Genomic DNA, 27,259 nt, shown 5'->3' with positions numbered 1-27,259 from the left:
CTCCTGTTTCTTCCCTCCTCTCATCTCCTGTCTCCTTCCTCCTCTTGACTCCTGTCTCCTCTTGTTGGTCTCCTCTTGCCTTCAGAAAAAACTGCTTTCTGGCCTTTCTATTAGTAAATTCATTTACAATGTCATCAAAGTCCAGATTCCTGACAAGCTGAGATTCAATAGCCATCAGTGACAGTGAGGTGCTGTTGAGTTTGTGTTGTTCTCAGTTCATTTTTTATTCTTGCCATTAGTGAAAATGATCGTTCTCCTTTACAATTTGTAACTGGTAGAGTTAGAAAAATCCACAGGGCCACAAACACATTAGGGAAGATGGACTGTAGACTATTTTTTTTTAGCCCGAAAACGATCCTGGTACTGCTTATATTAAATTACTTATGTGGACTCTCTGGGGATTATTTAGAGCTGAGAGGCGCAGAGCTCTGATCGTTGATGCGCTCCAGATGTGTCCTGAGCACGGCCACAGTAACATTATCAAATTGTCGCCACCTCAAAAACAAACGTAACACGCGATTGTTCGTGTCAGCTCATATCCTTTCATGCTTTCTGTCTTTTATTTGTGTCTGATACGCTTCGCTGCTGCGGAGCGAGCGCATCACCCGTTTCATCCTCCGGAGACTTCTCTGCACTGATGCGGCCGGCGCGCAGTCCGCTATATTTGCGGTCGGTAGATCTTTTAGAACTGCAGTTCAAAGGTAACTCATAAGGTGAATATATATGAACCCAGGTAGCAGTTTTTCTTGCAGGAAGATAATAAACAGACAGGACAGAAAAATAGTCAAATAAAAACAAGTTAGTTTTTGTACCTGCTGGTTGCAACAAACAGACACCATTGAAGGTCATCAGAAGTGAGGAACAGAAAATGAAATAATTATTTTAATGTTTAGAGCAGCAGGAACTCCGAGAGGCTGCAGGCGCATCAGTGAGTTTGCAGCCACTGCGCAGGGGGAGGGGGGCTGAAGCAGGGGGAGGGGGGAGAGGGCTGAAGCAGGCAGTAAAGATGCAAAAACTACTGTTGTTAAAAGAAATGTGTTTTAACTTAGAAAATGTGGGCGCAAGTTTAATAACTTGTCAACTTTTTTCTCCAACGTTAAAACTGCTGCATAAAAAATAAAAAAAAGACTGGGCCCCCTTGTGGCTGTGGCCCCCTGGGCCTGTGCCCAGTTTGCCCGTATTATAATCCAGCCTTGGTTCTACCACTGTTGTATCTTCAGATAACTTAATCAGTGGAAGTGAATAGACATAGGCAGTAGTCTGTCACCGCACTAAAGTAAAAAGGACTGAGTCTAGAGGTGTGACCAAGACACTGCTTTGCAAGTCACAAGTCTTTCCAGTCAAGTCCAAGTCGAGTTCAAAGTCAATGATGTGGAAGTTCAAGTCAAATCCAAGTCATCTGTCCAACTTCAATTTAATGACAATAATAAATACATTCCAGAATAAAGCTTCTTAAAGCGTAATTTACTTGCTCAAACAAGCAGAAAGTGCAACTGAAACTGATTATTAACAAAGAGCTGCTGCCGTTAGCCGTACAAGATCAAACCCAGACTTTTGTCCATGTCGTGGCACTTTACTGCTAAAATATCAAATATGCTCAAGTCATCATCAAGTCAACAGATAAGTCGATTCAAGTTGCAAGTCATTGGTGTTCAAGTCCGAGTCAAGTCATAAGTCTTTATAGATTTTATCAAGTCAAGTCAGAAGTCATTAAAATAATGACTTGAGTCCAAATCATGTGACTCGAGTCCACACCTCTGCCGAATACACATCCTTGAGGAACTCTCAATATCAGATTGACATTTTATAGACAATCCCTCTGAGATTAATAAAGTACCTTTGATTGATTAATTTGATTTATAAAGGGCTTTTCTAGTCATTAAACCTTTCAAGGCACTTTTACTGCTAGTTAAATTCACACTCACACCCGAGCTTCATGGTTTCAGTGTTGACCAAGAACACATCATGATGTACAGGGAGACCAGCATCAATCCACTTCCAATATGCAGATAAACACTCTTCCACCGACCCACACGTTTACAGCATCTAGGGCTAAGGTTGTCTAAATTAGGCTAGTTTTACATAAAACCTAGTTCTTTAAGAGATACAATCAATACCATAATCATCGCTAAAATAAACTTTTATTAATAATTATTACAGCTGTATAGTTCAGACTGCTCCAACAACATAAGAAGATAAAGTTGAGTCCTTTATTCAGGCAGCTTTTTAGTTTTGGTATCACGGGAGTTACAGGGCCTCCTCCGACTCAAGTTGCTCTTCAGTATTTTGTACTGCTTCTCCTTCCTGCTCTCTCGCTTCACCTTCAGACTCCTCTACCGGTCCTTGGCTGGTGATGGTAGTTGCCAGCCCATCCTGAGCGCTGACATTCAGAGAGTCAACTCCCTCGTCGTCCTCATCTTCTACATCCATCTCAAAGACACGTATGTGCCTGAAGTTGGCACTTAGCTGCCAAAACAGGGAGAAAAATACATTTTTTGGTAACCTAGAACTCATGCAAACTAAATAATATATAGACTCAAACAAATCTGACCTTATTGATCACATCAGTTACACAAATAATCCGACATCTCAACCTGAAGTCATACCCAGATCATGTAATAGAAGGCACCTGACCCATAAGTGGCTTCAGTGTTTATTTATTTATGTTTATTTATTTAGCAGACGCTTTTTACCAAAGCGACTTACAACTTATAACTATAGGGCGTGTTGTGATCTGTGGGGAAACCGGAGTACCCGGAGGAAACCCACGCATGCATGGGGAGAACACGCAACTCCACGCAGAAAAGCCGAGCCGAGTTTCGAACCTGCAACCTTCGTGCTGCGAGGCAACAGTGCTAACCACTGCGCCACCATGCAGCCCAGTGGTTTAGTGTCAAGGCTAACAATGTCAAACACACGCGACAAACCTACCACACAGGCCACTTTGCGGATTCCATTGACAGCAACAAACTCAGCCTTCATGTTTTCCATTTCTCGCCACTGATTCCCCAACACCAGAGTCTGGCATGGGATGGTACTGCACTGCTGGTCCAGTCTAGCGACATCAAACACATACACTTTAATCAGGTGATGCCAAATGTTATAGTTACAGGAATCACATTACTTATTTTCCAGTTCATTTTATTTAGATCCCATTTGAAAAAGCTTAAATCCCAGAGCACGTCTTTGTTTTCCTGAATGGTTTTGGGTTTGATGTCAGTAACATTTATAGTAAAAGGCACAAAATGGTAGAAAACACACACCTCATACTGGGCTCCAGGACGAACTCAGCGTCACAGCTTAAGCTCGAGGCAAGAGAGAGCTGCGCCAGGATACGCCTGCTGTTATGTTCCTCCGATCCTTGCAAGACCACTGTTAGCATCTGGTCGTCATAGAAACGAGCATCCAGGCAGCTATAAGCACAATGGGACCTGAATAGGAAACTGATGGTAAATTAGTGTAATCAGCGCTTTTCAAACAGCTGATGCGTCCATGGTGAGCTGGACTCACTGGGCTGCAGCACCATCATCATCTGCGTTGTCATGGTAAAGGCTGAGGTCCACTGACATGAAACTGTTAGGGATGTGTCTGCAGAAACAGGACTATTTGGTTATAACTAAGAAAAAAAAAAACAGCTAAAAAGGAAATGCACTGAATCCTTACAGCGTACCTGTTTGGGTCTGTTCCTTTTTGTAGCAGGTAGAGCTTACATGGAGAAATGTCTGGCATGCAGAACACAACACAGTGCATTTTGTTTTTTTTATCGTTCCACCTGTGTGTTCACACACAAAAATGTTTTTTAAACCATGAATACAAACACCAATCTTGTTATTACAGAAACAAAGCTCTGACGTGTTTGGGTTTCACGCACAAAGATGGAAGCTCAAACAGTCGTGGAGTGTTTTCTGGCCTAAAGGAGAAAAAAAATTCATCAAATTAATTACATTTCCTTTTAAATTTTAACTATGTTAAACAATGACAATAAAAAGACAAATGGGACATTACTTCTCTGAAATGGCGTACAAAGGAAGGAAGACTGCTTGTTTGACAGATTTTCCAATTACTTCCTGCAAACAAGGCAACATATTTAAGAGTGATAGTGTTGCAGAGCCGACGGGATGCTTGTTCGTACTGACGAGAAAAGAAACGGCACACAAACACTTACAGCAGGCTTCTGGAGGCAGTGTTCAATCACATTCTCCATCATCCTCTTGACGAAGTGCAGGGACTTCTGAGGATATGATGGGAACAGCAGAGGACTCTCTAAAGAGGAAGGATTTCGTTATTTTTGTATCCCACAAAATAAAACGCCAAATAAAACATTTTACCTTCTGCAAAAGTTCAATTAGGCACCTAAACTCAAAATCATCACTTACCTTTCAGGTGTGTGCTCTCCTGTAAAAACCTGAGCCACTGGTTACCCTTTGTGTTGGGAGGAGACACCAGGTCCTCATCTTCATCCTTCAGGTACTGTAAAGCGTCCAAAACAAAGACAAACCACCACAAGGTAAGAAGATAATGTTGATATGTTTTCTAAACTGTTCAGTAACAAAAGCCCTCACCTGACCAACTCGCTCTACGTTGAAGTATTTCCCCTTACGATTAAAGAGTTCCTCGTTCTGTTAAACAGTGAAATCAGGTTTAAAATCTCTACTAAATAAATACTACTGATACTATTCCGCACCACATTTATTTATCAAGCAAGTTTATAAACAGCATGACAACAAGCAAGCACCACTCATGAACTCGCCTCACCTCACTAAAATGTTCAGACAAGAAGTCAGCAACAAAGGCGATGTCCTTCTGAGTCATCTGAGGAGGAAACCAAACAGCACAATGAAACTGTACAGCCACTTCATGAAGCCCCACAGCCCCTCGTCTCCCATTAAATCCCACCTTATTCAGCTCTGGGGGCACATGCTCGTCACACATTCGTAGCATTGCTTCATGAGGCAAAACACAGCGTGAGCACATAAATAAAACCGAAAACACTCAAACTAAATCATATGCAGTAACTGCAACTAAAAAACTTCATTCTCACCTACATACAGCCATCGAAAAAACGCTTTGAAGTTTTTCATACTCTTGTCAATCACCCTAAAAGACAAAATAAAGGACGCATTTTGTGGAAACACTTTGAAATGACTCACGTTTAAGGTCGCAAGCTTACTGCAGCAGCTCATTGGCTTTGAGAGAGAACGAGCCCACAGCCGTGATTGCACCTGCAAAACAAAAACACCTTTACTAACAACAAAAGGCCAATATGAATAGTTAGGACTTTTATTTATTTGACTTCTACCATCAATAGCTCCTGAATCCAAACCGAGAGGCTCAAACTTCTGCTTCCACAGGGACATTCCCCTCACCTCGCTGAGGTGATACAACAGAGCCTCAGAGCCGCTGGAGAAAACACAGAACGATTACAAATAAAAACAAACGAGGTAGCATTTAGATGCTATGATAAAATACCTCTGCAGGTGGCTGATCACAAGCTTCTGGATGCTGGAGTAGGAAGACTCAATAGACTGACCGAGCTTCTTCAGACCCTAGGAGGGCATTGTAACACACAAAATAACTGATTTTAATATAAATCCCTTGATTAGATCTGAAACTCCTCAGCGTTTAATGAACACATCTCTGAATTAAATAAGTTGATCTTATCTGACCTTGACAGTCAGCTGGTTCATGAGGAGAGCCTGTAGTTCAGGACTGGAAACAGAGCAGACGAGAAGAAAAACTCAATAACAAAACCCTGAAACCAACTCCTGATGAACTGCTCCCATCTGCTGGACGCTAGGCATTACAACAGAAACACGTTCCTAACCTCGACTGTCCCCACAACAGGAGCTCCAAAAACTCATCTTGGACTTGGGTACTTGTGTTCTTTTCCTGCAAAAACAGGAGACTGGATATGTAGTGACGGTCTGTGTTTTCTGCCAGATTAATCTGAGCAAACAAAAATCTCTTTTAGTAGCAACTCTCTCACACCTCATGCTACAGCTGCTTTTAGTCAGACCGTATGTTTGCAGCATAGCTAGAAAAAGCTGCTCTGTCTTCCTCCCTCAAGTGTTGAACTCTTAACCCTCTCAGGCTCAAAATGAGTTTCGATAAAAGGACGAACAACTAAGTCCTTCAGGGGAACTTCGGAGTTAAAAAATGCTCATGAAACACGTGTGTGGAGTAACCAGGTAGGCAAATCTGCAACGCCTGCCTCCAGAGGGTTAAAACATAAAAACAAAATTGGTTGCGATAAAGACAGAAAAACTGAAAATTGTATAATTTATAAGCACTAGTGATGGGACGTTCACGAACAAATCAAATCTTTTGAATGAGATTTCAAAGTGAACGATGAGAGCTGAGTCCCCGTGGAGAGCCGTTCATCTTGTCTTCCTGTAACGACAACCCCCCTAGCCGCTCAACCCCCACCACTGCTGTGACACCCACTCTCCGCGCGCCCTCATGGACACCGGAGGAACACGTTGCTCCCAAATACACCCCCATGGCTTCGTTCAAGGGATCTAGTCTTTTGAACTGCTCTTTAAGGTAGACGAACAACTAACGAGCAGCCGCCTTGAAAGAGCTATAAATCCCATCACTAATAAGCACACATGCTAAATTCTGCTAATTGTCCAACAAACTCACACAGCAGGCAGGAAGTGTGGTGGTCTGCCAGGAAAAACTCTGACAGGAAACAAAAACAACTGACCTGAACAAACTTAGTGAGACGATGATCCATCTGCAGGAGGATGTCCTCCCACGCTTCGCACATGCATGTGAGTGACAGGTGCAGGTACTGCATCAGGGTGGAGATGTGAGTGAACTTACGCGCCATCCTGGTGAGTTCAGGCAAACAGTCCGACAACAATCCTGTGTCCAGCTGAAACACAAGGAGGGAAGTTAGAGTTAAAGGAAAGAAAAACAAAGTGTGGAGGAGGAACGTGTCCATCTCACCTGGACGTAACAGATGTCTGCGCTGCTGTCAGCAGACTTGACTTCTGTGATGACAGACAGAGACTTGAGGTCACTCGACAGACTCAGACTGCGACATGTTCCTGAAACCTGTAGAAAGTTCATCAATTAAAGTCACAGTCAAATCCGTTAATGCCGTCTACTAAAGATTTTTGGCATAATTAGCTACTTTTTTCCTGCATTTAAATTAGAATTTTTATGATTTCAAATATCTATGCTAACTTTAGAGTCACTTAAAAACATTTTTGGTAAATTTTTTTTACAGACGACAAATGGAACAACTCATCTGAACAAACAGAGCTGCCTTACCCCATCCAGCGTTGCAATCTTGTACATCCCGTACGCATACAGCTCCACATTTCCACCATCTCCTCCAAGAACAAGTACATTTAGTCTGCATGGAGACAGCTTTCATTGGTTCCCATAAATAAAAATTCCAATATCTTAAGGATGTCCATTTGCTCCTGGCAGTAAGTGACTCTAACCATATTTACCTCACTTCTCCAAGGAGGTTGAGTATCTCATCAGACTTCTCCTCACTGTGAAACAGAAATGAATGCAGTCAGTTTCTGTTTGTGCTATACATGCCACATACATCTATGATAAAAAAAAAAGATGTCCCACCTGAAGATCTTTGAAGTTGTGCTGTAGCTGAAAACAAAAGTTTGGACAAATATCAGGCCAGTCAATCCAAAATGTCTTTTCTTGTGACAACATTTTTAATTTTACCTCTTGGGAAGAGTTGGTAATTTAGGAAGAAAAAGTTTAGATTCATCCTCTGAAGTGTAAAAGGAGCTGAGGACACTGAATCACACACAAAAAATCCTTCATATCAGCTTTGACAAGATTTCACAGAACGTGGTATGTTTGTTGAGCTTCCTGATTACCTGCTCTCCTCCATCACCTCCATCCAGTTCATACAGGTTACAGGACTCTGCACTGGAAACATGTGGAGGATCTCTGCTTTCTCAACCCCACAAAGGACAACCTGCTTGGTGTCTCCAAGACTGAAGGCCAATACTGGGGTTACAAAAAACAAATTCTCACAATTCCATTAAGACAAAAATGTGATAAAAAAAAATCCCTTACTTTTGCCATCAGGCCTCCAAGCAAGTGCGGTTATCTTCTTTCCAGTATATTCACTGGGTGGTAGGCTCCAAACCCGGTGGAAACTAGCCAAGCGATGCAGTAGCACCTGTTGAAAATCACAATAATAAACCATCCAAACAACAGGAAACAGTCACCTTGATTCAGAACAGTTAGGGATTTAAAGTCACCTCCCCAGTTGTGTTGGCCAGAGCTATCAGATCCCTCTTTGGAGACCATGCCATACAGAGGACCGGGTTTGGAAGCTGCTTCTCTCCCACTTGCCGAAAGGCAGGCATGTTGTTAGCTGAAAAAGAAAGAAAGTTTACATTCATTATTGTGTGATAAATGGCCAGCAGGGGCCTAATTACAAGGTTTAGAAGATGTACCAAGATGGGCTATTAAAAGTGAGAACAGATTCAATGAGTGATCTGTAAAACATCTAATAAACCTGTACATGCATAACAGAATAATCATCAAAAATCACATACCTTTTCAATATTTCGTTTACTATTGAATATACAACTGATTATTAAATATTAAAAATCTTTTTCTGTAAAGATAATAAATAATTGTAACAATAAAGAAAAATAGAAATGTTAGCATTTGAATACAGAGGCCCAAATGCAGAGTCAAGAATCAGTAATGAAAGAACCGAGTTATGAGCATGACGTCAGCAATAAGACACACTAAACAATACAACTCAATGCGGAGAGCAACGAGACCTTAAATTACACTGCGATGGAGACGAGCTTTGAAACATTTATGTGTTTTCTGCGTGATAACAGTAGAGTTTTCAGGGTCACAACTAAAAGAGAAAACATTGAAGTACTTAACGAGATTCAAAAACAAAAAGGGAGCTAAAGGCACAACACTTTTCCATTTCCAACTCATTTTATGAAGCATAAATTAGCCGCTCGTTAGCTGGAGCCTCACTCACCGGTTTTGCTAACAGCTGTTAGCTAGCAGGTAAAACTGATGATTCACAGCGATTATTTTAACCCGACCAGACGATAACACCAAATAAACCCAAATCGTAAATATACGAATTTAATATCTCATCGTAATATTTTCGCAGTCACTCAAACACCGCCATATTTCTACTTCCACCAATCCCTGTAGAGCAACGGCAGCCGAGAAGAGACAAACGTATTCAGAAGGGGGGGGGGGGGGGGGGAATAAAAAAAAACTCGATTCCTAAATATGTCTAGAGATTTGCACCCCATGATGGCGCCTTTGGTAAGGATTTAAAACAAATTAAAGTTAACGTTTTGGTCCTATTTTTATTTTTTAATAAATGTTATATTCTATGCAGATTAAAAAGTAGATTTAAACTTTGAGGGTTTAGGACAAAATATAAAATAAGTTTTTTCATAATGTGTTTTTGTACTTCTCTGTCAATTGAATGCATTGCTTAGAATTTGTTTGGATTTAAAAGTTAAAAGTGATCATAAAATTCAAGGTTGACTAAATTATATTAATTCCATTAGAAATATAGGAAAGTTTGCAAGGGTGGTTTCATTCTGGTGATATAAAACTATGCTAAAATATTTCAGTACTCATAAATAGATGCTGTACACATGTTATATGGAGACGTCGCCATTGGATAAAGTAGTTATTTATAAATAACACTTCATACAGAGGGTTGGGTGATGACAATTGTCAAGTAGAAATCCAAATTACTCACCAAGTGTTTGCACACGTGTGTATTGTGAGTGTATATGGAAACTCCTACTGGACTTATCAGCAGCACTTAACTGTAATCAGCAGAATGAAGAAGAGCCAGAATAGCTCAGAGAGCACAAAATGTGATGGTGGACTAGAAATAGACCAAGTGAGGCTGCATGGTGGTCATGGTTTATTCTTTCCAAGGCCCAGGATATCTGTCTCGCTTGGTGAGAAATCAGGAAATGCATGAAGTTTAACAAAAATGCTGAGCATCATTCCATATGTGTGTGCAGAATGGAATCGGACCGAATAGTGACCGGGTTCTTCAAGATCCTCATAATAATTTTGAGTTGTTTTAAAGCCATGGAGGAACCAGCTCAGTCTGAGAGGTCAATGGGTGATTATTGTGTGTTTTCAGATGTGGCCAGTTCAGATTATCATAAAAGATTACAAACATTCTGTTGTACTTGCATACAACAGCACAATTGGTGTGAAACTTAGCCATCCCAACATCCTGTGCTTTCTGTGTATAATTAACCAACACCTTGAGCTCCTTCTGTTCACCTAGACCCCCTCAGTCTTCATTGCTCCTGCCAGCAGTCTGGCTGTGTAACATGAGCTAGGGGCCAAATTTAGCCCCACTCAGAGAGCAGTTAGGGACCAGCACAGATGGGACAGCAGCCCACTGCAGAGGCAGAACGCAATTGGACCCTAAACCTGAAAGATCCTACCTGTCATCTGACCAATAAGGCTGCTCTTCTGGGGAGAGAGGCAAAGCCTCTTTTTGTTTCTTTCTCACATAAACAAGACAAACCTGGACCCAGTAAAACCAGGAAGGAGGACTAGGACACACAGCACACTTGAAGGTAGGTTTATTAATTATTTAACAGAAATTAATCAAATGGTAACAATAGTGGAGCATCAGTTTCATGAAATTTACACACGTCTCACTCTGTTATATTGTTTCTGGGTATTTTACAGCTTCTTGTTTTGAAATATCTAATAATTGCTTTGTATTTTACCATATCAAATACAGCAAGGAATGACACTTAACATTTTGTCTGTCTCCCTTAATGTCTTAGATTTTTCCACATCTATCGAATAAAATAGAATAGAAAATTCCTTTAGTGTCCTTCATTAGGAAAATGTTGCCACAGCAGAAATTTCATTCAAAGCAGGAGAAAAAAGGACACGTCATTCTCATATCTGCTCAGAGCAATCAGAGGCTTCAGGGTCAGTCTTTGAATGTTCACTGGATGACGGTGCAAACGCTCGTAGTTATACCTGTGTGTGTGTGTGTGTGTGTGTGTGTGTGTGTGTGTGTGTGTGTGAAGGTAGCAGCTCTGCTCAGAGAGGGTGGGGCTGTGGTGAAACATGGTCCAGAGGCATTAAAAATAACAACAGCTGGTCTTCAGGACGCCATGAGGCGCTGAGTGTCACACTACAGCGTACATGTACCCACACCAACAGTTTCACAACATGTTAGACATTCCACTGAGCTTCTGAGGAGATCAGAGTGAAAACGTCAAACTGCCTTTTTAAAGTGTCGGTGTGTTTGAGTTTTAGTTTGTGTTAAAGGAACAAAAGGTTACTGGCAGAGCTGATGAAATGCTAAATGGACTGTTTTTAGATAACGCCGTCTTAAGGCTCTAAAACCCCTCAAGGCACTTCACAACACAACCATTCACAAATGCACACACACATTCACACGCTGAATGACTACATTAACAGTGAAATGGATGTCACTAATGATCACATCATACTTATTTGACCAACATCATTAACAGCAGCCAGGATCCTAATGAGGGCGTGCAAACATGAGAACATCACCTCAAATCTCCTGCCACTACTTTGGTTACCTGTCTCTGCTAGGACTGAATATAATGTTTGTCTCCTAACACACCATTGCATCCATGACCACGCTCCCTACTACCTTAAGGAACTTCTCCATCTGTATCACACCATCCGTACCCCCTGCTCAGCGTGCTCTAACCTTCTGCACGTTCCCAGATCCAACCTCAAGACCGTGGAAGATCGCGCTTTCGGTGTCACTGCCCCTCCACTGCAGAATTACTCGGCACCCTGAGGGCTCCTCAACCCAGCGCCTGTTTAAAAGACATTTGGAGGCATTTCTTTTTAGCAAAGCTTTTAGCTGGCACTTAGCGATGGTTTTAACCTTTAACTTTTTCATTTTGAACTTCTTGTTTTAAAGGTTTGCTTGCCTGTAGCCCTTTGAAATCTTTTGATATGAAGGGCATTATTATTATTATTATTATTATTATTATTAAAGCTAATTTTAGGGGTAAAACTGTGCCAGACACAAGGCGACTTCCCGAGAAATGCCAGTCGTGTTGGCATGACCTCAGTAAAACCTCAGCTAATGCCCACCAGCTGCATCCAGAAGAAGGTCTGAGTCGCCCTGCAGCAGTCGTTGTATTGTGAGGTCTTAATTTAAACCTCTCTGATGTCTTTGTGTGTTATGTTTTCCTGATGAACATCTACTTAAAAACATGTAATTGTCTGGTTAACAGAGATTTGATGTTTTATTTCAGGATGCAGGACGGGAGTTGGAATCAGCCACTCCCCATGTCTGTGCTGCTGAAGGACCCGGCTTCAGGCGGGACTTTGGAGGGGGATGGAGGTGTGTTTTCGGAGGCTTCTTCTGATGGAGAACTCTACCTCGACTCAGCAACAGAACTGGATTCTGGAGATGGAGCCTTTGCAGACCTTTCTGCCTTCCTGAGTGCTGATGAGATTAATCATAGTCTGGACCTGGCCCGGGAGGCCTTTGGTGATGAGGGAGAAGATCCAAACTCCTCTATTCTTACACAACCGGAGCAGGTTCTCCAGTCCGTCACTTCTCTTTCTGTTCCTCCTCAAACTAATGAAAACCTCAGCACAAGTCTAAACCTTCTCCAGAACAAACCTCCCTGCCCTGATGAGAACAAACCCGTTTCCTCCAACCAGAACACTTACACTCGCAAACCAGTACAAGCGTCCAGTGATGCTCCACCCCCTGTTGAGAAGGTGGTCCGTCACAAACCAGTCCAGCCAGTGTATAAGCAGGATAGACCCAGACTGGTCCATGAAGGCCTGGAGCTGAATGACCGAGCTGCTTCAGCTATAGAGTTCTGCAGCCGAGCCGCCACTTTCATCGAGGAGCTGTCATCCATTTTTAAAGGTTCTGCCCATTTGGAGCAGCAGCTGGAGGAGGAATCCTCCTCCCCCGATAGTGGCTACCTGTCACCAAAGAGCCAGCGGCCAGGTCTTCAGGGCTCAGCCTCTGCTCCCTCACTGCCTGCAGGCCAACAAGAGGATGTGCAGAGCAGCCAACCAGAAATGGGCCTTCTCTCTGAAGGACCAGCAGGACAGGCGGGTTCTGAAAGGCATCAGTTTTCTGGGGCTCCACCACTATGCGGACCTCTGTCTCCTCCTCAGTTCCTCCAGAAGCTGAAGAGTCAGGAAGTTGCAGAGGGGTGTCCAATTCGTCTGGAGTGCAGAGTCCGAGGAAATCCACTTCCTCTTGTCAGGTAGGTTTACCCGATTCACATGATTTTATCACACAACTTGGTAGAGTGAGTGAACATTTCAGCTGGATTTTTGCCTTACTGATTGAAATGCTCATCTCATATTGGTGGCAACCAATAAATTAAATGTTTTTTTCAAAAAATGAATTATTTAAATCACTTCTGAATGGTACAACCTTGGAAAACCCTCATCCAGTCATTGTGAACATCCCGATCTTTAATGGATCATGATCCATCTGTCACCATCTCTTCCCCCTCTGAGGAATCCCCTCTATGTGCACAAATCACTGAGCAGCCAAACAGGAAGCAAAGCCAGAGCCAGACGGTAACAGACAGAGAGTTGTTCTGTGTAGAGTCTAAATCTGGTCCTGCTGGGAAACGTTTAGGTGAAGGAGCTGTTGTCTGAGAACGCAGCATGTCCTCTGTTGGCAGAGCAACAGGTAAAACATCGTACTATTTTAGCTAGCTTAATAGTTTTACAGTTACGCTGGTGCATCACATAGGAAATGATAGCAGAAATTATTTAATAAGAGCATCTTTTATTGGTTGTTTGTTTGATCGTATCTCTTGTATCTGGTGTCATACCCAGGAGCGTCGGACTGGGGGGGGGGGGGGGGGTACCGTTTACCCAGGGCCCACTGCAGGGAGGGGCCCTGAGACAGCTTTGAATAAAAATGTTTTATTGTTGTTGTTTTTTCCCCCAACTTACTTAATGTCTTAATAAACTTCCCTTTACCTGGATAAAAGGTTAAGAAACAGAATTTCGCCTTAAAAATAATAACTGAATAATCTCTGAGGCATCTATCACCCCTTAAAAATGTGCAAAGTGGTTTAGTCCACACCAGCGGCCAGGGGCTGCACGGCCGCATGTACAGCTATGAGACATCGCAGATGCTGACAGCCAGAGCTGGAGGCAGGAGAGTCAGTCATGTCTTTTCCCAAGAAAGGGAAATCTGGCTTCCAGAAAAGAAAAGAAAAGAAAAGAAGGAGAAGGAGAAAAAGTTAATTGAACAGAAGCAAGTAGAAGGACGGTGAGCAGCAGCAGAACACAGTTAGCTAGCTCTCAGAAGCTGCATTCATGTTAGGTGTTCAGTGTTAAACGCCTTTAGTTTCACCATCAAGATCAAATATGAATTAATTAGTGTTATCAGTGAAAACACTAATTAATATATATATATTAATCAGAATTATTATCGCGGGCGACCTCGCAGTAAAAACAGGTTCAGTCTGTGTGGATATTTCAGCTCCTTCCCAGTCATGGACCAGGACAAACTTGGTATCGATGGATTGGTGGTAATCTCAGGAACGTGAAGCTGCCACTGTTTTTCATATAGCATGACGACACTGGTGTTAGAGGATTGTTATTCACTTGGTTAGATGTTTTAAGCCTATTTTAATTTTCTTTATATTTGATCTTGAAAACGGACAATCTTATAATTTGGCTGATAATGCAGGGATTATAAAATTTAGAGTACATTACATTCACAGAGAGAACCTGGTTTATTTCATGTAATATGTATTTAATTTATCAACATATATCAGTATTAGCAAAGCTTAACATCATGAACCAGACATGACTGAAGAGCAGATGAAGATATCATGCCAGGCACTGATGAGAAAACATTACAAGGATCTCACAGCTGAATTTGAGAATGAGATGCTACACCTGAGAACAATATATGGTGCCACATTCCCACACATTCGGTCTCCTCTTGAGCTGCTTAATGCCATCTACATGATGCAATTACAGAGCATTTTTGGAGAAGTTTGTATTGGACTGAGGATATTTTGCACACTACCTGTGACTGTTGCTGGGGGTGAACGGGCTTTTAGCAAACTGAAACTGGTGAAAAATTATTTGAGATCAACAATGTCCCAGGATAGACTGAACAGCCTAGCTCTTCTTTCTATTGAAAGCCAATTAGCCAAAGGATTGGACTTTAAAGATCTCATAAGTGATTTTGCTAACATGAAGACCCGTCAGTGGGCATTTACTGGAAAATAAATTCCAGGATTTTTGTTTGAACACATTGTTGGCAAATAAAAATAATTATATGTGAAGTCTGGGCATTTCACTTTTATTATGCTGGCATTTGTATTTGCTCAATATAGAGGTTAAACTAAGATCATATTTATTATCTTGTCTTATAGCATGACAAGAAATGTGTAAAAGAGATATTAAGTAATTGAGCATGGGGGCCCACCTAGAAGACTTGTACCTAGGGCCCAGAATTTGGTGCTACGCCCCTGGTCATACCGTTTCCTGCCACCATCAGATTCTGTGAGTCTGGTGAGGAGCCTGAAGAAAGGAGGCTGAGGATCAATTTTATTTCTAAAGAACTTACATTATATTTCTGCAGCTTGAGCGTCTTTTTCCAAAGCCCCTGTCTGTCTTACATCTGCCAGTCCATGTCAAAGTGTAAAATTTAAAGTTGTTCAAACATTATTGTACTAAGGATTTTTTACAGAAACATTTTCACGTAAATGGCCACAAACCTTTTTAAAGCAGAATCATTTTAAAAAGTAGAAATCTACCCTAACTAGTTGTTAGCTCGTATAATTCCTGAGTTTACTCACTGATTCTCCAAACTGATCGCTGTCTGTTGCAGGTAAGACATGACTGCTGATAAAAACGCCACAGAATCTCACTTTAGACAGATCTATAGCTCTACTGTCGGGGACATTGTGTGTTTGTGTAAATCAGTTAAAAAAATAGATATTGAATCTAAATGACAAAAAAGACAACATTTGTGGACTAAAAATTGTATTCTGTAAATAAATAAATGATCATGGACTTTGTTTTAGTTTGATTAAACAATTAAAAGGTAATGTAGCAAAAAATAACATTGCTTCTAATAACCTTTTGTTTTAACTCTTTCAAGCTTACACCAAGAACAAAAAACATAAACTTTTGTTAAATTAGCAGCAACTTTTATTATATTTATAACAATGTAATGTTTGACTTTTTATTTACTCCCATTTTATGTTTTTTATTTTTAAGTTCAGTTCAATAGAAGTTCAAAAGATACACATGTTAAAATGTGCTCCACCAAGGAGGCCAGCCAGTGTTAAATGTGTTATTGTGTGTGTGTGTGTGTGTGTGTGTGTGTGTGTGTGTGTGTGTGTGTGTGTGTGTGTGAGTGTGTGTGTGTGTGTGTGTGTGTGTGTGTGTGTATGTGTGTGTGTGTGTGCGTATGTGTTAGGGCGGGGGTAAACGATTATTTTTAAAACGATTATTCTGACGATTATTTTATCGAATAGTCGACTATTCTAATGACTATTTAGACGATTAATCTAATGATTATTTTTCTATTGCACAATTAACAAAAACCAGAAAATCTCAAATAAATTCCTCAAAAAAATGGATAAATTGTTACTGTAAGAGAATAAACACTACAGGCCTTCCATTTTGTATAACACTGCTTTTATTGTGTTATGTTCTGGTGACGTGTAGAACTTGGGAGTGCAGGCTGCTGCCTGAGAGGTGGTTGGAGACGGAGTGTCTCCATGCTGCTTTGTTTTGGCCACTTATGTGCGTGAGGCGAGTGGTGTTACGACCCTTCCTGGGGAGTTTGGCTCGTGTGCAAAAAGGAAGGGACAATAACGGGACTTAAAAGTTAAAATGATGATCAGGTTTATTTACAACTACAAAAAAAACATAAATCTTTCCATCCACAGGTTGGGAATAATAAAACTAATTCTGCCTGTGGGGAATTAAAACAAAAGTACAAATAAGTAGGGATGTCCCACTGGGCAAAGATTACAGGGTTCTGGACCAAACTAAGAATCTCCAAAGGTCCAAACTCTAAACTGGGCGGTTAAACCAAACTAAAGGTGATATTTTAAACTAAACCGAAAACCCACAACACTCTAAATGTAATAAAAGGGAGATCTGCACCACAAAAAAAGATGAACTCTAAACCAAAACGTAACAGCTTATCCAAACGCAAGAAGCTGTTAGCGAAGATGCTAACAGTAGCTTTACCAACGTTAAGTTCAAGGTACCAAGTTTAAATAAACCAAAAACACCCAGCAGCAAACAGACCAGCACGGAGGAGAGACTGCTACCACCAAAACAGCTCTCCTAATGTCTGAAAGAAGCTCCTTTATGAAGGGAGAAACGCTCCCGGTGATTTTCTACATCTGCGGTAGAGACGGAGCAGCGCATCTGACCCCGGACGTTGTTGTCCGTTGGCAAAACAGGAAAGGAATCTCGTAGCGGACGGACATTGTCTTCGGTGTTTGGGGGAGATGTTAGTGAAGGCGGAGAAGAGGGTGAACTAGATGAAAAACTGCTTAATTCCTCTTCTATTTACAAACTCCTGGGGATTCAACAAGTAGAAGAAGAAGAAAATATCATTTCTATAGCGCCTCTCAAGATACCAATCTGACATAGACGAATTTTTAGAATGAGCCGTCGACGTCATCAACGCTTCGCTACAGCTCTAGTGTGTGTGTGTGTGTGTGTGTGTGTGTGTGTGTGTGTGTGTGTGTGTGTGTGTGTGTGTGTGTGTGTGTGTGTGTGTGTGTGTGTGTGTGTGTGTGTCTGCTCTGTCTTCTCCATCCCCAGTGAGTCGTGGAGGATGGCTGCTTATACTGAGCCAGGATCCTCTGGAGGTTTCTTCCTGTTAAAAGGGAGTTTTCCTCTCCACTGTCGCTAAATATAGGAAACTTCTTACTGATTGGCTTAATGAACTGAACTCTATTGGAATGTTTATTATGTGAAGTGCCTTAAGACGACTCTTGTCGTGATTTGGCGCTTTATAAATAAACTTGAAAGCTTGAATTATTAGTGATTATTATAAATATATATTATCATGTTTGTTAAGCTTTCCAAAATAGAATAAAATCAATAAATGAAAACGTTGATTTTCTCTGGGTCTATAAATAAATGTTACAAATGTAAAAACCACAATAATTATAGTGATGTTGCTCGTCAGTGATGACCAGAACACGAGTGAAAGGTGGACATTACGTCTCTGTTTATGGGGGAACTTCTGCTCAATGTTAGCACAATTTATCCCGGAAACTTAAATGAACTGAAGCGCTTCAGGAGGATTCAGCTCCTAGCTCTTGTTATTTGTAGGAGTTCATCAGCATACTAAAAATACACTCCTCTCTTGTTTCTAGCTGTCGGCTTCTCGGCTCAGGCTCCAGCCTCACTGTTTACTAGAGAGACCCACCTGGACCAATTCATAATGTTTGATTAGTTTTGTTCTTCTGCTGTGTGACTTTTGCTCCTAAACATTTACATTTTTGGGTTCTGTTAAGTGATCCAAGACCTTCCTGATCACTTGACAAAAATAACCTTAGATTCAGAAAACGTGTTTGTATTTCTTTAGACGTTTCTTTATGAAATTATTGAATTAATCTCTGATTTATTTATTTTTGTTAGAAATGGATAGATCTGTAAAAGTGCCTTTTGTACATTTATTTTGAGAAGCTTGTTGTGTTTGGGATCTTAAAGACAACATTGTACCATCTAAAGGGTCAAAGTGTTTTGTTCACAAGGGCGTCAGTTTGTTTTCAGAATTGCTGGGGACAATAAAGTAGGCTAGCACAGGGGTCGGCAATCCGCGGCTCTGGAGCCGCATGCGGCTCTTCCATCCATCTGACATCTGTGCTTGTAAAATAATGAATGGATATTTAAATAAAAAGCTTTATATTTTACTGCATTAATTTTACATCTGTATGCCAATTCTAAATGTAAAGATTGTCTGCGTAAACCTGAACAGGTCCAACCCGGTCTTACTGTGAGACCGGGTTGACGCGTCACGCTTGTGCGTAATCATATGGGCACTTTATGAGCTGAAGAGGATGTGAGATTCTGGGATTCTCCTCAGACGACTCCTGGATGTGTCGCCACATTGGAGACAGGAACAAGCGCTATTCAGCCAAAGTTTCATAATCAGGGAACATTTTCTAAGTGACAAGTCTCTCTGAGAGACCGGGTTTGGAAAACACTCGCTTCAGTGGGAGGAATCTTCCCGCACGCCCTCTGGTTCTCTGGGTGGCTCTGGGGTTAATCAAGTTTAATTGTTTCTCTTTGCAACAATCTTCACAGGAAGGCAAAACAGTTAAACGGCAGGTTTCATATATTTCCATTTGACTGTTTATTTTGACAGATGAACTCAAGGATGTTGCTTGGTTTGAAAGAATTACCCCGACGCACACTGATGCGCATGTATGAGCTGACATTTTAATCGTTAACGCACATCGCGGAGGTAAAATGTTCCCATCAGAACATCAGAGCTTTATACTGGACACTGTGTTCAGCGCGGCTCGGAGCGCCCACGGTGGACAGTGAGCTGAAGATCTGGGGTTCCAGCGCAGTGCAGAACCACGGCGCATGCGATAAGATTTCCTCCCACTGAAACAGTCGGAAACCCGGTCTCTCTGAGGGATGTGTCACTTGGAAAAATGTTCTTTTTATGAAATTATGAAACTGGCTGAACAGCGCTTGTTCCCGTCTCTAATATGGAGACGCATGATGCGTAGAGACATTTGATCACGCACAAAGTTTATGTGGAGCAGAAGCGGTCGGGCCACGGCAGGTGAAACGTTCCTAGGCTACATGAAGTGAAACTGTTTAATTGTAACATTAATATGTTACTGGACACGCTGGTCTGGTAGGTTAGACCAGTGTTTGAAGTGGAAAACACACACACACACACACACACCAATTAAAATAATGCTGATAGCATGGACTAGAAGACAGGTGATGGGTTACGTATTTAAATGATGATCAGGCTGCTGTAAAATGTAATCTCCATCCACATCCAGACAGAATTATCCTCTATTCTTTCTCTATTTGCTCTGCTCTTGTCTGGGCTGACATAGCTGATGGAGCGCGCGGCGCGCCTAACTAGCGGCTGATGCACATTTTACGCATTTGGAGAGGTGGACTGGAAGCTTTGCTTTTACTGGAAGATGGTCCACTTAACGCACGGGTGTAGACTACATATTAATGACAAATGAATGAAAATTAAATTGTGAGTTTTTACTTCATATTTTATAAATAAAAAGGACGGGGGAAAACATTTATGACGTCTTTTTTAACTAAATTTTCTAGCGCGACCTCCTGCTTCACTTAAGTCACTGCTTATTAAGGTCCGTCCAAAATTACCGTGGGAAACGGGTAATAATGGCTCTTTGATGGGATCAGGTTGCCGACCCCTGGTATAAGATCTCAGCTGGTAAAACAAAAATCCTCATCAGCAGGCGTTTTTGAAAGTGGGGGGACACAGCTGCCAATCACAAATTTTGCCAGGGACATGTCCCCGGCGTCCCCGGTTAAAATGACGCCTATGCCAGTTCATAATGATGCCTTTTGCTTTGGGGAGTTTTTTGTTTGTTTTGTTTTATTTGTTTGAAATTAAATAAAAAACCTTTGATGTGGTTCATTCCACACGTTGCTGTGAGGGGCCTCTTCTGTGTCTGTATAAATAGTCTTCAGGGGAGTAGGAGCCAGGGACAGGAATGCACGCAATCCAATGACGAGGCGTTTTCAGTCGGGGCGCTTCATCTACCCACACCTTCCTGGGGAATATAAAGGTAGTTTATCTGCAGAGAGACAGGACGGTCCGGCTACTAGAGCTGAGAGCTGAGAGAAGTGGAAATCAGCTGCTAAGGCATCGGATATTAAAAATGAAAGATTTGCAGCAGACTTATACAAGTTGTGTTTGTTCAGAAAGACTGGTTGTGTTATTTTGCTCAAAGGTAAAAATCTGAGAACACTAGATGGCAGCAAACAGTTTACTATTCCACACAGTTGACCTCCTGGAAGCAGCTTGTGTGTTCAGAGTGATGAACAAAATCAGGATTAAAATCAAATTAGGACAGAAAACATTTGATGTGTTTACATGTTAAAGTTTACATTCACCTGCTGCTACTGAACAGAAAAAAGATGGGTGATAATGTTTTTGCCCGTGTCGGTGCTTTAAAGTGGAGGTTCACCAGGAAACGCGACTGGTCACCGAGTTCCTGCTGAATGTGAATCTTCTACACCTTTTTCCTGCCAGAAGATAACAGAAGGGGGAAATCTGAGTCAGAAAAGCCACACAGCTCTACGTCACAGTGTGAAATTTGCATTCATGGACTCATGCACCCATCTTGGCTCACGGGCGGCGGAAGGCTGTGTTTATTAAGCGGCCAGTAGAAGCATTAGCAATAGCAACTCCAGAACACGGTTGAACAGGTTCAGACTTGGGTTCCTATTTGTAGAGAAAAAAACATCAACATTGCATTTTTTTACCTAAGAAAGAGAAGCGAACAAAGGGAGAATCACACAGCTGTTAGCCAATCAGAGGTGAGATTGCTGCATATCATAAATATTAATGAGTAAAGCCTGGGGCACACAGAAGACGGATGCGCTGTGCTGTGGTTTTGGGAAGTCAGTTGGTCATACAGGACTCGCTGCGCCACTGAACGCTTCTTGGAAAATCGTGCAACAGTCACAACATCACGCAAGACTTGAGAACAGAAAGCAGAAAGTGACTTTTGTTTATATGTGAACAGACTTGCCGTCATGTTTTGTGAGACTCCAATTCATTAAAAATGGGTGAGTATGCTATTTATTAGAATATTTTAAAATCAATAGTACTTTAAAGTTATCAATACAGTAATCAAGTAGCATTTATGAGCTCCTCGTCTGTTTTGGCGGTTGTTTTTGTGCCATAGAGCCGTTCCACGTGTCTGTTGTAAAGTACTCCACAATGTCTTAAACAGCCCCGCCACGGTGCTTGAAATACAATTGGCGCTTATCTTCAGCGCTGTGGCGTGGACCGGCATTCCTGGGACGTGGCGTTGCGCTCCCCGTGTAGCCACTTTCAATAACTGTAATGACTTCTTTTTAAAATGACGGCGTGGATTTTCGTCTCCCCTCCCCCTGCCACACCTGGTGTGGGGTGCGGCCCCTTGATCTGCCTGAGTGTTCGTGGCTCCCGGGTCAGGGGGTTTAAGATTTTTGGCATCTGCTTGATCAATCCCGGTGGCTGCCTGGTGGGATCTGGGTCCCTGGGCTCTGCTGGGTTCCCGGCGGGGGTGGTCGCCCCTGGGTCCCGGGTCGCTGGGTCCCGGGCTCGGCCGGCTAGGGGGTGGGAGGCTGTGGGCGGGCCTGCGGGCTTGCCGCTGATATCTCCAGGGACTCTGCCGGCTGCTGGTTGTGGCCCTCTGGGGCGATCCTCTGTGCCTCTCGAGGGGGGCGGGGGCCTTTCTGGTCGCAGTCTCCTTGGGGTTCCTGTGTTCTGGGGCAGCGCCTGGATCTCTGGGACTTGGAGCTCCCCCCGTCTCCTGCGCATCTTTGGGGGGGCGGATCTGTGGTCCCTCACACTCTCTATTGGACGCTCCTATAGAGAAACCTTACATAAACAAGCGCGTGTACACACACAGGTGCTCACATGGTGCTCTCAAAAGTATGGGCTTGGGCACGTTAACCACATGTCTTAAGGCTGTCGTTGCCACTAAATGCACTGTTATTTACTATCGTGTGATTGTTCAGTGACTTGATGCAATTTGCTGGGTTCCTTATATAGGAAACATTATTTCTGATTGGCTTAATGAACTGTGAATTGGAATGTTTATTATGTGAAGTGCCTTGAGACGACTCTTGTCTTGATTTGGCGCTTTATAAATAAACTTGAATTGAATTGAATTAAACATTGTTGATTTTATATTTCATCATCAGGCTGACGCAGTGATAGCTTGCTCCTGATGTATTGTTGTGTGTCCCTTTTTTTCTCTTTCTGCAGGTCTAGAAGCAGACTCTCGTTCATTATTGTTTATTTTTGTGGAAGCCCCCCCCCTCTCCCCACCTTTTGTCTTTTCCTGTCTCTTTCACCTCTGTCTCCGTGTCTGGTCGGAATTACAAAGCATTCAAAAACAATAACAATAAAGTTTTAAGTATCAGGCGTGACATTAAAAGCAGACGCTTTGATGCTCCACCTGAGAGTAAATCTGTAAGGCTTGTTACCAGCATTCAGACATCAATTCTGCTTGCTTCACAGCCAGACAGGACACGGGGGGGGGGGGGGGGGGTGTCAATAACAGCGTGGGCTTGATGTGGAGCAGCGCAACTGTCTTCTGTGTGCCTCAGGCTTAAGACTCCAAATCCTGCCGTTTTCTGCACCCCACTCTTCTGAATAACTTCCACTTCCTGAAGCAGGAGCGCCAGAGCTCTTTTCCACAGAAAACAACTCACGAGGTATTCAGTCAAACTTGAGACCACAACAAATGTACTAAAATAACGAGTATTTGCTCACTTTAAACGTGTCTTTATGTTTAATACAAGATGGCTGCCATAGCTAATTCACAGTAAGTAAACACAAAAATCAAAAATCTTTCTGTTACATCTTCAGAGGTGATCCACTTTTAGTATTTCTTTTAACTGCAACTCAGACAATAACTGAGCCAACAGAGTAAAGAAGCAAAACTGTTGATATGATTGTAGTTGGGAATTTGTCCCAAACATGTTCGGAATGATAACATCTCACATATTTAGATACTGTTGGAAATCCTAAAAAACTATAACTCCATGAGTGAATCAGCTTTGGGAAGAAAGAAGGAAGACCTTTCTTCAAGGAATGCTAGGATTTTAATTTGTACGTGTTTTGGACTCTAAAAAAGTCCGGTTGCCTGTTTTCTTTGATTCATATCCTTTGATGCTGCTGTCAGCGCAAACAGGTGATGCATCCCTTCACCTGTACAAACTCTAATGACCTGGATCTGATGCCGGAGCTTTGTGCCGCTAGTGAAGAGGCATTCCTGGCTTTAGGCGCGGCCTGCTGTGGTCAACCACACGTTGTCTGAGCTAGAAAGTATGCTGAGTGCCTGCTATTCCCCAGTATGCCCTCGTTCCTCTCTGCATTCAGTCCGATGCTCTGGTTTTCGTGATGCATTTCTTTTATGTAATTGAAATCCTGCTGGGAAACTGCATTTTTTCAGTCTGAGTTCATTTTGGCTTCCTTGAGGAATTGATTTGGGTTAAGATTAGCTGCTGGTATAAGTGTGTTCAGTCAGTGCATGGCCCTGGTGTGTGCCTGTGCTCCTAAAGAGAGCATGTCCAAACATCAGTGTTGGTGTGAGGTCTCATTGTGCAGAGAATCAAACACCCCCCCTCATTTCATTGCACTGCAAATCAAACAGAGTAGAATCTAAAATTGCAGCATGCTAATTCCTGGAATTTTCTGTCATGCTCTTCCATGTCATTATCTTAACTACCTCCTGTGCAGACGAGGATTTTCAAAGCTTGACTCGTTGTTGGGAAATTGAGGCAGAGGAGTGTTGGGTTCTTAGATTCCGTTAAATACAAAGAAAACACTTGTGTGTGTGTGTGTGTGCGTGTGTGTGTGTGTGTGTGTGTGAGGCGACACATTTACAGGACATATTTTGCAAACTCACCTTTTGCATCTCTTTTGCTGCCATGTGGTTCTCTACTGCCTCTATAAACGCTCCACGCTTGAAATCAACCTCACCTTCAGTGTTTGGTTTAGCTTTTATATGTCTAAAATGAGTCGTTTCACAAAGTCCCTGTTTGTGATGTCATAATTCAACCACTACCACTTTTCCTGGTTGGAGGAGCAGTAGCTTTACAGTAACTAGCAGTAGCCTCTTCCAGATATTGGAGCTTCTCAGCTTATAGCAGCCTGAGGAGGATGGGTGGGCGTGGCCAGCTCCAGCTTGTTTACTTAAAGTGACAGAGCCCTGAAACAGCTCATTCTGGAAGGTTCAGAACAATAAAACTGATGAAACTAAGAACGTTTTTTTGCAGAAGAATTCATGAACATCTGTACAGCACAGCTGTCATAATATCTCCTTCATTTAATCTGTAATTGTTTGTATTTATTTTTTATTTAAGCATTTATGCTGATTGTTCAGATTATTTTGAGCTTCTAATCTTTTAACTCAGCTCAGGACCAGTTCCAGTTCAGATGATGGTTTGTTTTTGGAGTGTTTGTGTTTGTCAGATGAGTTTTGTTGGTTTGTTTGTTTGTTTGTTTAGGTGCTACTAGAGTGCTGTTCAGGCTTCAGTAGTCAGTTGCCTTAGTTTTATTCTGTGAATTTAACTTTCTCTCTTTGTTTTCTTAGTAAATGTTTAGTTAATGATCTTCTCGGTGGACTAGTGGTAAAGTGTCTGCCCTCAGAATAAAAGATTGGGGTTCAAATCCCGGTCGGGTCATATCAAAGACCTTAAATGTTATAAATGCTGATTGTCTCTAAAAGTTCAACCAAGGATTAGGTTTGCAAATTTGCCTCTGGCTAGAAAACTACAATATAATGGTTGCATTGCCCTTACATGCAACATCGTCGTTTGTGCTGCTCTTGTGCAACAAAAACCAAACTAAAACAATGGGACCCAACGCCTCCCTGCTTGATTCTCAGCTAGAGTGGGGAGCTAAGCCACCAAAAAGTTCCCAAGCACAGCCACTGCTGCAGCTCATTGCTCCTCACAGGGATGGGCCAAATGCGGAGATGTAATTTCACCAGTGTGTGATGACTAATGGGACTTTAATTATTTATCCTTAAGTCAAAATTAATTTAATAGTTTACCAGGTTTTGCACATGAGCAACATAAAAAAGTTGTTTTTGCATGCAGGCTTGTTGCATTTTTAGCAGCTAATAATTCGCAGTAGCCTTTCTTCCTACGTGTGTTGGAACAGATTTTGTGTGAGGTCACAACAGGTGATCCACTGCCTACTTATGATGTCACCTAACGGTAACGCTAACTTTTTGTGCTAAGCCTTAACTTTAAAGTCTCCCTCTTGGACTCATTTGCTCTCTGCATGGAGAATGGAAAGATAATTTTCTTTCCTTTTATACCTGCCTTCTTTAAAAATACGGCAAGCATGAAGTAATTTCATTCATCAAGGCTCCAAGAGCCAGACGGGAGTGATTGCAGGTCTGCACACTGACCACATGAGGTTTATTCATCTGTAGTAAAACTTTATTCTTTAAACACCACAACATTTGAAAAGGTAGCACCCTACGCAGCAATACTGCGTGGAGAATCAGCAGGCTGATGTGAGGCAGTGTGTCTGACGTGTTGCTAAGTTCTCACCATGCTGAGAGCTGAACTGCTGCAGCATGTTCTCTGCAGCCTGAAGGAAAGCTACATGTGTGAGCCTTAAATAGACAAAGCAGCATTCAGACGACCAAACACAGACCTTCAGCAGTGCTACAGATATCTGTGCACGTCATTTAAAAGTCAGCAGTAAAACACTTAGATGGACACATGTCGGTGGTATTTTTCACCTGCGTGTTAAACGGCCTTTATGACGAATGGGGCCGCTCGGCCAAAGCCTCGGTGGCGACTCCAGCTTTCTGCTGCCCTGCTGACAGAGTGTGAAGTTTCACCCACAGAGGTGAGACATTTTCTGCTCACCTTGCAGCCTTGGTGTCTATGAGGCTCTTGACCGTGACAGCATCTGATTTACAGGCTGAAAACTCTCAAAATCAGTTACACGTGTCTGCAGTTGCATGTAATCCACATACCTTAGATTGTGGAAGTTTCTTTCACAAAAATCATTCATGGTTCTTTAAAAAAAACATAAAACCTCCAGTAATCGTTGCTTCTGCACACAGCTCTGTGTTCTGGGCTCACTGTCTGCATCACGTCAGGATATTATTTAACACGAGTCTTGTGAAACCATGAGGAAAATGACAAGGGTTCACAGATTTTTTTTCTCAAACCACTTACTGAAATTAGTTTGTATTTTATTCTTTGGACTGCTCTATATAAGAAGGAATCCTATCAGTCTCACTTCACTAAACAGGCAACCGGTTCAGTTTCAGTGTGTGCGAATGCTAAACTAAACACTCAGTAGCAAAGTGGATAAATAAGAACAAAACTTTAGGGGAATTTATTTTATACAAGTTGATTAGTAACAGCTGCAGGGAAGAGAAAAGTTTAAATAAAGTTTCTGTTTGTGGACAAAATCAGCAGACACACTCAGCAGGAGGAGCGTACTGGGCAGCGAAAGCTTGATTAACACCATCTGAACACATTTTCAACC

At 42.1% G+C, this 27,259-nt stretch overlaps 2 protein-coding genes across 6 annotated transcripts in view; one reads left to right on the top strand and one right to left on the bottom strand.

The window, feature by feature from the left end:
* Positions 1-2,122: 2,122 nt before the first annotated feature.
* Positions 2,123-9,174, bottom strand: anapc4 (anaphase promoting complex subunit 4). 2 transcript variants are annotated; one of them, XM_015975643.3, is made up of 28 exons: positions 8,996-9,174; positions 8,247-8,362; positions 8,059-8,164; positions 7,857-7,989; positions 7,699-7,773; positions 7,594-7,620; positions 7,464-7,508; positions 7,279-7,363; positions 6,952-7,059; positions 6,707-6,877; positions 5,825-5,889; positions 5,667-5,709; positions 5,470-5,546; positions 5,300-5,400; positions 5,171-5,222; positions 5,042-5,097; positions 4,897-4,943; positions 4,756-4,812; positions 4,563-4,619; positions 4,377-4,470; positions 4,166-4,263; positions 4,006-4,067; positions 3,872-3,910; positions 3,671-3,772; positions 3,511-3,588; positions 3,264-3,443; positions 2,932-3,055; positions 2,123-2,466 (listed from the first exon to the last, which is right to left on the bottom strand). In XM_015975643.3, the coding sequence occupies exons 2-28, from the start codon at positions 8,352-8,354 to the stop codon at positions 2,248-2,250; spliced, it is 2,409 nt and encodes an 802-aa protein (XP_015831129.3). In that variant the 5' UTR covers positions 8,355-8,362; positions 8,996-9,174; the 3' UTR covers positions 2,123-2,247. The 2 variants fall into 2 exon arrangements, with proteins under 2 accessions (XP_015831129.3, XP_015831130.3); XM_015975644.3 differs by having other exon boundaries at positions 3,264-3,431.
* palld (palladin, cytoskeletal associated protein) overlaps positions 4,400-27,259 on the top strand; it is a 111,916-nt gene continuing 89,056 nt past the window's right edge. For 3 of the 4 annotated variants that reach the window (XM_054734868.2, XM_015975634.3, XM_054734867.2), the window contains exons 1-2: positions 10,388-10,589; positions 12,276-13,253. In XM_054734868.2, the coding sequence (XP_054590843.2) occupies positions 12,277-13,253 (977 nt within the window). In that variant the 5' untranslated portion in view covers positions 10,388-10,589; position 12,276. Of the gene's footprint in view, positions 4,508-10,387; positions 10,590-12,275; positions 13,254-27,259 lie in introns of those variants that run through there. The other variant, XM_070554015.1, reaches the window with a different exon arrangement.

Source organism: Nothobranchius furzeri, chromosome 8, assembly GCF_043380555.1.
Source record: "Nothobranchius furzeri strain GRZ-AD chromosome 8, NfurGRZ-RIMD1, whole genome shotgun sequence".
Classification (NCBI taxonomy): Eukaryota; Metazoa; Chordata; class Actinopteri; order Cyprinodontiformes; family Nothobranchiidae; genus Nothobranchius; species Nothobranchius furzeri.
Note: the sequence above shows the minus strand (reverse complement) of the source record. Positions and strands in the feature narration are given on the sequence as shown.

Bases quoted from the DNA above. Each gene is read 5' to 3' on its own strand.
- anapc4 (XM_015975643.3), bottom strand. From the start codon at position 8,354: ATGCCTGCCTTTCGGCAAGTGGGAGAGAAGCAGCTTCCAAACCCGGTC. The intron at 5,547-5,666 runs GTCAGATAAGAT...ATGCCCTCCTAG, and splicing joins TGAACCAGCTGACTGTCAAG to GGTCTGAAGAAGCTCGGTCA. The intron at 2,467-2,931 runs GTAGGTTTGTCG...CTGTTTTGGCAG, and splicing joins TCCGCAAAGTGGCCTGTGTG to CTAAGTGCCAACTTCAGGCA.